The sequence below is a fragment of the Lepidochelys olivacea genome (assembly GCF_965140295.1).
Source record: "Lepidochelys olivacea isolate rLepOli2 genome assembly, chromosome: 14".
NCBI lineage: Eukaryota > Metazoa > Chordata > Testudines > Cheloniidae > Lepidochelys > Lepidochelys olivacea.
In genome coordinates, this window is record NC_140424.1 from 33,102,398 (window position 1) to 33,114,788 (window position 12,391).

The 12,391-nt window shown below is 45.7% G+C and overlaps 1 protein-coding gene across 1 annotated transcript in view; it reads right to left on the reverse strand.

Moving 5' to 3' along the window:
- LOC311530651 (butyrophilin subfamily 1 member A1-like) overlaps positions 1 to 12,061 on the reverse strand; it is a 28,953-nt gene extending 16,892 nt beyond the window's left edge. The window contains 3 exon segments of the mRNA XM_084647473.1: positions 3,045 to 3,161; positions 7,539 to 7,669; positions 11,739 to 12,061. Of these exon segments, the coding sequence (XP_084503599.1) occupies positions 3,045 to 3,161; positions 7,539 to 7,669; positions 11,739 to 11,821 (331 nt within the window). The 5' untranslated portion in view covers positions 11,822 to 12,061.
- Positions 12,062 to 12,391: the final 330 nt, after the last annotated feature.

The following is a 12,391-nucleotide window of genomic DNA, read 5'->3' on the forward strand; positions in this document are numbered from 1 at the left end:
AAGAGCTGAGCTATGTGGGCATAGTGCAAATACAGAGGGATGGGTATTGCTTTGGTAGAGCTGTGTGCTTGTGTGTGAGAGCAGAAGCAGAGAAAAAACACTAAAGAAGCAGACAGAAAAGGCTGCAAAGAAGGGCCAGAGACAGCCAGAAAAGCACTTGAAGCATGTGAAAGCTAAGAGAGAACTTGTTGGGCAAAGTTTTGGTTGAAAGTGGCTTGGAATTGTGAGCAAAGAAATTGCCTCCTGCTGTTTGATTCCTACTGTGTTCAATGATGCGGGACTTTGTGTACATTCTATGTAAATAAAAAGGATTTCATCAAATAAATACCTGACTCCATCAGCAATTTCTCTTTCTAATGGAAAGAACCCATAAGACCCTGAATACTGGCTACCCACTCATGTCTAAAGGGTTAATATTATGTTTATGTAAGCAGGGTCTGAATGAATGCTTCCCTGACAGCTAGCTGGGAGTGGGAGAGACTCCCCGTGTGTTTATGTAAATACAATTTGTTCCTGCTCTGCTTACATATTCAACAGATGCAGAGGTGTCAAAGTGATCAACTTTAACTGGTGTTGGGTACAAATCACCTTAGTACTGAATGCAGGAGTAGTGAAATGCTGTTACCAATGTTGTAATTATTGTTGGAATACAGAGAAGCAGTACTGTGCTTAACCTGTCCCAAATAAGGGGGACCATCCTCAGTTGAAAGAACCTTGTTAAGCCAGGGGCTCAAATGTCAGCGCCCTGTGAAAGTAAGAGGGGTGGGGACAAGTATCCCAGTGAGAAGGCAGCACACCCTCACCAAGGGTCCTACCTAGACTGGTTCAACCTGTTCCTCCCCACAGGTCAAATAATAGCATTAAATAGGCTTCATTAGAACCCTCTTTGTTAATTTAATTGTTCGATCAGAGCTGAAATCATTTGTGGTGCGACTGTGTTTCTGCCCTGCCTGCTAAGAGCTAAAATTACTAAGAAACTGATGTGCAGAGGACACAGCAGAGAGGCAGATGGCAGCAGAAGGTGACTGACAGCTGGTGAATGAGTGGCTGTTGAGGCAGAGAGGCGCAACAAGCAGCCAGCAGGGCAGTGGCAAAGAAGCGTGATGAGTGGCTAGCAGGGCGGCTGGTGGAGAAGCAAGGTGAGCGGCCAACAGGGCGGCTGGTGGAGAGGTGTGCCAACAGCGGTGACCAAGCAGCCAGCAGGCTGACAGTGGAGAGGCGCGGTGAGCATGGTGAGCAGACATCTGGCAGGGTGGCTGGCAGAGAGGGGCAGCGAGCGAGTGCCCGAGCAGCGCTACAAGTAAGGAGCCTCTTTACCCCCTCTCCACACAAGGTGGGAGGTGAAGTCTGCAGATGCACCTCTGAACTCTGGGTCTGCACTAACCAAGGACAGCAACTGTGAGTGGGGTGCAGAGAAGGGTTGGGCATGTGAAGGGGGCTTTTGGGTTGCTGGACTTAAGAACCTGAGGGGAAAGGACACTGCCCAACCTACTTGGGGTTGGGTCGTTTACCCATGGTTTATTTTTATGGACCCTAGTTGCAGTGTTTTCCCAAATTAACACCCAGTTGCTTCCCTCCTTTTATTAAAGTTTCTTTTCTATACTCAGACTCTATGCTTGTGAGTGGGGAAGTATTGCCTCTCAGAGACACCCAGGGGTGGTGTGTAAATTTCCTAGGATACTGGGTGGAGGATTGAGCCAGTTCTGTGTTGTATCAACAGAAAGGAACCCCTAGATATTGAACATGGCCCTGACTGCTGCTGGCTCCACCAGGCAGAAAGATTATATTTTAAAAAATACTGAAATACATTCCCAGCACTTGTCATGGGGAGCAAGTGAGAGGATCACAAAATGTCCCCAACCCCAGTTACAGTGACAGGGTGATAAGGTTCAGTCACTCTACATTGTGCTCTGAAATGTGCCACAACATAAAAGAAAATTAACTCAGAGAGAAAAATTACTTTTCTTTTGCCTCCTCAGTCCTGTCAGCCTCATGCAGTAGTGTGCTATGCAAATAAAATAGGATTAGATCTGATAAACTAGGCAACGAAATTTGGAGGAAATTTTAAAGGGCTGGAAACCTGATCCCAATCCCATTGAACCAATGGAACAGTTCTCATTTACTTCAATGGGATTTGGATCAGCCCTAATGGGCTCTCCTTTTGTTGCTCAGGTTCACAGGCTGTGGAATCCATTAATCTCCAGAGGGCTAGTTTCAATTTAAGATAGTGCAAAGTGTAGCATCCTACTTGGTTAGCTGTGCTCTGCACATGGGACACTGTGTACCTGACCTCTGTGATATGCTCTTACTTCCAGTATATTTTGTGTGCACTTCAAAGCACTGGTTTTTGACATATGAAGCATTAAGTGGTTTGGGACCAGATTAGTGCCTCTTTCCTAATGTGATGTCCCAGAGACTGAGAGCAGATGGAGTGTCTGAGCTAACAACCCCATGGGTTCTAATGGGACATTTTCAATAAAGGGTCATCAGCTGTGTATCTCATTTACCCTCTTGTTCAACCTACTGACTTATAGTCCCCGCTCTCTCTAGGTGTTTGAGAAGGGAATGAGTGGAAGAGGACGTCAGTGCATTAAGATGAGTTAGACAGTTATTAGCCCTGAAGGTTTGGACAGGCAGTGAAGACACTTTTTAAAAAAACACTGTTGTTTCTATTTGGAATTTGGGTTGTTTTTTGTTTAGCCTTCTGTTTACAACTAAACATCTTACTGGGCATCTTTTCAAACCCCTGCTATTTATTTACTTAGATTTTTATCCTCCTTCAATAATAGAGTGTTATCCATTGCTGACAACTTTTAAAAACACATGCATGAATAAGCAAATCTAAAAACTATCCCAAGAACAATGCAACAACCCAGCAACAGGATAAGCAGAGCAAAATTGAATAAAGAAGTTGCCAATCTTGCTTTGTGGTTCTGTATACACACTGTAAGTAGTTCCATTGTCTTCAAGTGAAGCCCATTTGTAAGTCACTGTAAGCCTAGATAAATCATATAAGAAACTACAGAAAGAGATGGGATTCCTACCTGATTCCAACCTGTGAAGAGAACAAGTAATGAAGAAAATAATCAAATCAGGCAGAAAGCATCTGGCTGTGGTGCTATGGCAGAATGAGAGAACCTGCATCCTCATGGGAACTTGGTCTAGATAACAGGATGGACATGGAGAAAAACAAACAAACATCATAGTAAACAAAACAGTGATTATGAGATGCTGGTTATTGGATTTTGAGGGACAGAAGATCACAGAGGACACAAATAAAATGGGATATATGCATTGCCAAGTAAATTTATTGTGTTATGCAGTTAGAGCAACCATTCCATTAAAGTTGAAAACATGTTTCTATTATGAGTCCGAGTTTGTCCCATTCCCACCCAATCCACACTGCTCCCCACCTCGAGGTCGCTGCTTCCCCCACTCCTCTATATCCTGCTTCTCCCCTCTGGGTCCTCCCTGCCCAAAGGTTCCTGCTTTTCCTCAATTCCACTTTCCCCTCTCCAGATGCCTGCTTTCCCCAACTCTGGTTCCCTGATTCCTCTCTCCCTCCATTTTCCCCTCTCCAGGGGAGAGCCCTAATCACTAGGCTATTGACTAGCCTGAGATGGAAAAAGAAAAGGAGTACTTGTGGCACCTTAGTGACCAACCAATTTATCTGTAGTCTGAGATGGAGTTTTTTCAATCTTTCCTGGTGGATCTGTTCCACTTTGAGTAAATAATGAAATATTTATTAGAGCAGGAACTTGAACCTGAGTCTTCTACAGCCAAGAGGAGGGCTCTCATCACCAAGCCACCCTCTCTCCTCCACTGCAGCACTGCTGAACATATAATTTAATACAGAGTGGAACAGCTCCAGCAAGAGAGCCTGAGAAACAGAGACAGAGAAATGTACAGGCAATGAGCCAGAAAAGTCACAATACATTCAACTGCAGTGAGAGTCCTGGAGCTTCTTTTATTCCTTTGATAAATTCAGAACTTCTCTTCACATCAGCAGGAGATTTGCCATGGTTAACTCCAGCTGCTAGTTACTAGTTCTGCCTCACTAGTATACCATAACAGAAATATCCAAGAAAAAAAGCTCAGAGACATGGGATGCTTTCATGGAAGTATCTGAATGATCCTATTACATGCATTCCTCTTCCCCCCTTCTCCTTCCTCTCTACCCACTTCCTTCCTTCCCCATCTCTAGCCCTCTCCTCTGAACTTTGCTTCTATTCTTTACTTAACTTCATAATTTTTCTTTAACTAGTTGATTTTCCATAAGCAGATTTTGTTTGTAAATTGTTTAATGCAAATAACTGAGGTATATTTTGACCATTCATATTATATATATATATATATATAATTAAATGTTTCAAGTATGGCTAACATTAGGTAGCAAATGGTTAATATATCATGAGAATTTAATATAGTTTATTATGTTTGTTTTTTCTCTGTATATATTTATATTTTAAAAAATTAAAAAAACAAAACAAAGAAAATAAGACTCAACTCCAGGAGGTTTACAAGGAAAAGGTACCAGGAGGGGGATTGCCTCGGAGAGAAAATAAAATCACGCTGCTCTGTAGAACCTTGCTGATCCACAGATGCAAGGAGTCCCCAGGTCCAGCAATGCACTGGAATCATGAGGGGTTAGGGGGTAGATGTTCCCGGTACACTGGAAACATGAGGAGGGTGGGGTGAGGTAGATGTTCCCGGTGCACTGGAATCATGGGGGGCGGGGAGGGGGCTAGATGTTTCTGGTACACTGGAATCGTGAGGAGGATGGGGTGGGGTAAATGCGAGCAAAGCAGCTGTGTCCTTATCGTAATGCTCCAACCTGCCAGCAGCAGCAGCCAGAGCCCAGAGCTGCTTCCTGAGCCTGGATGGAGGGGCTGCCTCTGCTACTGAAATCAGGTTCAAAGAAATAAAAGTTCAAAGAAATAAAGCTAAGGGGAAGGGCGGGCATGAAATGGTTGATTTTCCCTGTGCAGTTTGTTGCTAGACTGAGAACTGAATTCCAGCATTGCAGTGACTGATCTGGTAAAGTTGTTTTAATTCATCGTGTCTGTATTTTCTGCAGGGTATTTTGCTGTAGTGAGATCAGACACATTTCAGCTTCTTCTGCTATCAAAAAGCTAAGCAGTTGGCTTTCCCTTTTAACTTTGAAAGAATCAGTGAAGGAAATAAAATGGTGCGAACCCACCCTTTGGCTGGGGCTCTTGATCTATTGAATTAAGCCTCCTTTTCCACAACATCCTTTCTGTAAACCCAGAGGCACAGTCTGACTTCTGTATTTGCAGGGTAGAGGGCTTAATAAGTACAGGTCTGACTTTGGATGCGCTCTGCAAGTCCCCCAGGAGTTCACCCGGCTGTGAACCAAGCAGCACTAAGGTGATAAGTAACAGTCAGCATGGATTTGTCAAGAACAAATCATGTCAAACTAACCTGATAGCTTTCTTTGACAGGATAACAAGCCTTGTGGATGGGGGGAAGCAGTAGAACATGGTATATCTTGACTTTAGTAATAAAGCTCTTGATACTGTCTCACCTGAGCTGCTCATAAATAAAGTGGGGAAATGCAACCTAGATGGAGCTATTTTAAGGTGGGTGCAAAACTGGTTGGAAAACCGTTCCCAGAGAGTAGTTATCAGTGGTTCACAGTCAAGCTGGAGGGGCATATCAAGTGGAGTCCTGCAGGAATCAGTTCTCGGTCCAGTTCTGTTCAATATCTTTATCAATGATTTATACAATGACATTGAGAGTACACTTATAAGGTTTGCAGATGATAGCAAGCAAGTGCTTTGGAGGATAGGATAAAAATTCAAAATGATCTGGACAAACTGGAGCAATGCTCTGAACTAAATAGGATGAAATTCAATAAGGGCAAATGCAGAGTACTCCATTTAGGAAGAAACAAACAGTTGCACACATACAAAATGGGAAATGACTGCCCAGGAAGGAGTACTGTGGAAAGGGATCTGGAGGTCATAGTAGACCATAAGCTAAATATGAGTCAACAGTGTAAAACTGTTGCCAAAAAAAAACAATCATTCTGGGATGTATAGCAGGAGTATTGTAAGCAAGACATGAGAAGTAATTCTCTCTCTCTACTCAGTACTGATTAGGCCTCAACTGGGTTATTGTGTCCAGTTCTGGGTGCGACATTTCAGGAAAGTTTTGGACAAATTGGAGAGAGTCCAGAGAAGAGCAGCAAAAATGATTAAACATCTAGAAAACATGACCTATGAGGGAAGACTGAAAAAACTGGGTTTGTTTAGTCTGGAAAAGAGAAGACTGAGAGGGGACATGATAACAGTTTTCATGTACGTAAAAGGTTGTTACAAGGAAGAGAGAGAAAATTGTTTTTCCTCAACCTCTGAGGATAGGATAAGAAGCAATGGGCTTAAATTGCAGCAAGGGAGGTTTAGATTGGACATTAGGAAAAACTTTCTAACTGTCAGAGTGGTTAAGCACTGGAATAGATTGCCTAGGGATGTTGTGGAATCTCCATCACTGGAGATTTTTAAGAACAGGTTAGACAAACACCTGTCAGGGATGGTCTAGATAATACTTGGTCCTGTCATGAGTGCAGGGGACTGGACTAGATGACCTCTCGAGGTCCCTTCCAGTCCTATGATTCTATGATTCTCTAATGGAGCTGCGCCATGCCCCATCCCTGATATTCCCCTTTTCAGCAATTAACCATGTTCAGCCACCAGATTATTGCTTGGACTTTCAATGGCTTAATAATAAAGCACAGAGGAGCCACATCTCACCATGTATTTCCCTGTGAGATTCTTTTAATCCTGTGGGAGGATGTGTGTTGGACCAGAGCAGAGCACATCATCAATTCTCAGGGACCACAGCCAACTGGAGTACATTAGAGCAGCCCCTAGGACAGCTTGATAATCAGGGAGCCAACACCAGTTCCCTCACTGTCCTCATCCCCCTCCCTGAGCAGATCTTGGCACCGCAGAGAATCTGGGCCTCCAGTTCAAAGAACTCTTCCTGTATAAGTGTCTCCATAATCTGGATGATGCTGGCCTGACTCCAAGGGGTGCTGAGTGCCTGCAACTCCTGCCGGCTTCAGTAGGTCAGACCCATGTGCCTGATTCTACAGCTGTGGTATGTGGAAGCCACACAGGACTCAGCAGGCCCAATCCTCCTCCAAGGAAACCAACATCTGCGGAGAGCTCACAGGGCTGGGCCCTATTTGTATAAAACAATTCTTGTTCTTGTTACACTGTCTCTCTGGTCAGTAAGTGAAGTTTGTTTTTACAAGTATTTTCAAGGGTTAATATGAAAAATAAAACTGATAATATGCATATTTCAATGCCACAGATTTTCTATTTATTATTTCTGGGTAATATCTGTATATTTGTTTCTTATCACTCCTTCCTCTGGATTTTCCCTTGTCTTGTAAATTAACTGTTACAGTAACATGCTTCAGTTTTTTACACTAACATTTCTTTTGCACACACAGCTCTGAGTGTTCACTTTCCAAGTTTGAGCTTAATCAAAACTAGTAAAAATGCACGTACCTTTCACTGCCTCATATTCCGCTGGAAGGTAAAAGACACCTTCAGTTAATGTTGAGTCACCAAAATTAATGGGCAATAGTCGAACTAAGAGTGACGTCTCCCGCACTGATGATACGAATGTTCTGAAAGATCTGTCAATAGGACGCTAAGCAGAGAAGAGCGCAGAGCAGAGCTTCTTATGGGGACAGGGACCCAAGCTGTCCTGTCCCAGCTGTTACATGTACTATCTTATACACCTCAGATACTGCACACATAAACCTGGACCAGAGAGCAGGGCTTGCTGGCTCCAAGTCACCGTTCCACGTCCCTCCCACACTGATCCCTGCAACCTCCTCCCCACCTGCCACTCTTCATCCCCCATCCTCTGCACAGACACACATGCCTTTAAGCCCCACCCCAGGCCATATCTCCACATCCCATGCTGGTCTGCTGCTCCCACTGCACATTATTATTTACATTCCAGTAGCATCTAGAGGTCGCACTCAGGGCTGGGCCCCACTGCGCTAGGTCCTGTACACACACGCTCAGGGCTGGGGCCCACCATACTAGGTCCTGTACACATACACTCAGGGCTGGGCCCCCACTGCACTTGGTTCTGTACACACACACACACTCCAGACTATAAAAAGACACAGTCCCTGCTCCAAAGAGTTTACAATCTAGGGTCCTGACCATGCAAAAGCCCAGGTATAATTTTACTCACAAACCTGCTTCTCTTCCCCACACCTCTCCAACTACTGCCCCATCTTCCCTTCCGGGTTGTTTCTGCTACCACATCCCCCACCGTCTTATTGTCCCTTCACTAAGACCCTCTGCCCCACCCAGCACCACACCAGCACAAGCTAATAGTCTTTGCCATTAGTCCCTTCACCATTCAGCCCTTCCCTGTCTGTCAAATCCACCAGCTTTACTGAGCTGTCAACACTGTCTTCCCATTGCATAGAAAACATTTTTTGCCCTCTTGGGCAAAATGGTAAGGGCTGCTCCTGGCAGGCTGGGTCACCCACCTGTCTGCTTCTCCCTCAAGCACCTCAGTGTTTTCTCCCCTTCCGTGCATGGAGAAAATGCCCCATCAATATTTGTAAAGCTGCTCCCTTATTCTCTCTTAAATCCCTCCTCCAAACACATATATGCTGTGGCCCCAGTAATCTCTCTTGTCTGGAACTGGCTGGGCAAGTGATGAGCTGAACTTTGGTTTCTTTTTATCATTACCTCGCTGCTTGCCCTCCCAACCCCTCACGTCCCTTGTGTTTTTCATCCCTCTGTTATAGCCTGTCTGTCATGCAAAGGGTGAGCTCCCTGGGGCAGGTATCTCTTTGTTATATGGAGTTTGTATGGACTGAAGGGAGACAGTGGGTGTGTCTGGGAGGCCATAGAAGAGGCTGAGCTGGGAACATCACAGAGGTCATTAGAGATTTTGGTGAGAGTGGTTTCAGGGGAGTGAATGGGGAAGAAGTCCTAGGTCTAGGACAGGAGCGGCAGAAGAATCCTAAAAGTGTGGGGCCCACCATCACCCCAACCATGGACCCTCCCCCTCACAGCTCTCATTCCCCCAAGGCCCCTCCCTCACAGCGCCCATTCTCCCATGGCCCCGCCTTCGCACCGCCCCTTCTTCCTGAGCCCCTGCGCTGCCTCTTCCTCCCAAGACCCCGCTCCCCGCTTGCTCCTTTGTGCCCCCTCACCCCATTACTTGTTCTTATGGCAGGTAAAAAGTGGAGCTCCATGGCCCCTTGGTGCCCCCTATTCCAGCACCCCTGTCTAGGATGGAACAGGAGGAGAGAAACTCCAGACTGTGATTGTAGACAGAGCGTTCATTGAGCTTAGCGGGAGAAGGGAGAAGGGACAGTAGGTAGAGAGGCAATTAGGATCAGGGATGGAAAGTTTTAGGATGGGAGAGACTAAGTGTCACAAGGTGGCTGGTCTTTTAAGGAGAGTTGGGGCCCAGTTCCACCCTGAGATTAATCAGCTGATGCTGAGGCCAGGGATCAAGTGATGGCTTGAAGATCTCCTGGTCCTAATAAAAGCCTGGCCAGCAAGTTCTTCAGCTAAGGGAGAGCTTCAGGGAGCAGGAAGACTCCAGGAGGAGACCCTGAGGCAGGGAAAAGAGCCAGTTCCTGTATGATTCTCAGGCAGACAGCTGGTGGGGTGCAATCTTGCAGGGAGGGGCTAGGCCCATGCAGAAGATCCCGGCTCAGGGGAAATGATGTCTGTTGTGCTGGGGAGCGGGGTGAGGTGGTTATAGAGTGATTCTCAATTAATATTTGATTAAAGTTGAACACCTTAAACAAAACAGACAGAGTGAGCCTCATACCAGAATATCCCATAGCCCAGTAGTTAGAGCACTGTCCTGAGAGTTGGGAGACCCCTGTTCAAATCCTTTCTCCTCATCAGCAGAGAGAGGGGACATCAACCAGAGTCTCCCACATTTCGGGTGGGTACCCTAACCCCTAGGCTAAAGGTTATAAGAGAGTTTTGCCTCCTCCCAGTCTCCCACCTCTGTTCTTTGTGTCATTGGGTGACCTCTGAGCATGTCTACAGGATCAGTCTTCATAGGTGAGACAGGTGCTCCTTCCTCCAGTTTGTGGGTCACTTTGGGGCTCAGGTGGGAGATAGGTGCCTAAACGTCTAGAGCAAGGCAGCCATGTATATGCCCAGAGGCAGAAACTTAGACACTGAGAGAATTTTTACAGCAGAGATTTCTGTCCCGAGTGAGTTTAGGCACCCACACAGTTATGCATCAGCCAAGAGGGGTCTTGTGGATCACGGTGCCTAAAACTAGGATTGAGATGCCTGTCTCTGGGTTTAGGTGCCTAAGTCTCTTTGCAGATCTGTGCCATAATGCACAATGCAATTCCCCTTAATATGGAGTTAAAACTGAGAGGACATGTACTTGTAACTTAAGGGTAAAAGTCATTACAAGAATCTTGTAATTATCCCCAAACCAAATGTTATATACCCAGACAATACAGAATTATGGTTATATTTAAAAGAAATCCAAACATTCCATGGTCTCGAAATGCAGCTAAGGCACCTAAACAACCTTAACTCTGCCCTGTAGTAACATCATGAGGGGGGAAATTGGAAAAAAACCCTTAAAACATTGTGTTCCTATAAAATCAGTTTCATTTAATGTAGAACCACAGACACTGTTCTGCACTGATCAGACCTGTATGGTTAATGCATAGAGTCGCTGCAGAGTGGAGCTGAGGTTGTGGGTGTACATGCTCACTGCAGGTGAAATCCTGCCCTCTCCCTCATTACATGTGTATGGAAGAGCCACAACACAGGGGGATCCTGAGTGAGGGATCCTGTTAAATATTGGACAAGTCTCTCAGGGTTCATCTACATTGCAGAAAAAACCCCAAAACAAAACACAACAGTGGGGCCCAGAGACTAGGCCAACTGACTCAGGCTTGGGGAGCCCATGCTACAGGGCTAAAAATAGCAGTACAGACATTCCTGCTTGGGCTAGCACCTGTGTTCCGAAACCCAGTGAGGGGGAGGGCCTCAGAGCCTGGGTTCCAGCCCAAGCCGGAATGTCTACAATATTAATATTTAGCCATGCAGTGCAAGCCCCAGGCTCTGAGATTTGCTGCCGTGGGTGGGTTTTTTGCAGTATAGACGTACCCAGTCTCCAGCAATGACACCGGCCCAGGATGGCAAGTGTTATTCAGGGCCCTGGATTCAGAGAACCATTTCTATAATTCCCATGGGCTTTATTATTCGCCTTCAGAGCCCATTTGTGTGAGCATGAGCAGCCCCTGAGCTCACAGCTTGGGCCCTGGTGCCAATATGGAGACGTTCCCCATCACTCATTAAAACAGGCTGTAACTCCATCAGCTAAAACTGAGCTAAAGGTGGTAAACTGTGACTACTCTGCATCAAATGTGTCTTTCAATCGAGTTAAGTTGGCTTCACTGAGCTAACTCGACTATCATGACATGAAATCTTCAACCCATCCCATTGGTCCCAGACACTGACATTTCTGCCTCTCCATCGCAGATTGCAGAGTCTCTAGAGGGAGAAAAAGGCAAGAGGTGATATTTCATGCTGTTGTGTTTATAACAGCAAACCCATGGCTAATGTAACTGTTCCACACACTCAAAGGCCACCACTGGAAGGTCCCAAGGGAAAAGGACAAGACATATGATTGTTCTACCCTAGTACAAACCTAGGAGGTGCCTTCATGCCCCTTGGTACCTGGAATTCCTGCTTCTGTCAGGGGAATTCTCTGTCCATCTGTATTTCTGAAATGCCCAGCAATGCGGGATCCAGGTACTCATGAAACCTTTCTAGTTAAAGGCCCTTCACATTCTTCACTTAACATCCACTCACTCCTAAGCTGGCAGGCGGGGGGAAACCCCTGACCTGTGGCCTTGGAAACACCAGCAGATGCTGCTCAAATGCAGAAATTTTGCTGGTATGAATGGCTGGATCCTGCACCCCTGAAATCGATGGAATCTTTGCCTTTAACTCCAGGGGGTGGAGGATCAAGCCCTACTCCTGCAGTCCTTGCATGTGAGTCACATCATCTACTGAGCTCAGTGAAAATGTAGAAAGCACCAGGACTGCAAAATGGGACCCTTGAATACACTCAGACTTTGATCTTAGAGCTTGTGTCATCCCAGCCCATCTTTCCAGGGCTTACTCTTGTTTAGATAAGAGCAGGTCTATCAGCTGCTTTTCCCAGTGCAAACTGTGTGTTCAATACACTTATCACTGGTTTAACAAGGCCATTGCAGCTCTGCCTCAGATTGAATCCTCCCCCTGTAAATGCAGAGTAAATTAATAACCCTGCCCTTGCTGGGATGGATTGTTTGGAGAAACTCCTGTACCATCACTACTGCAGAGTC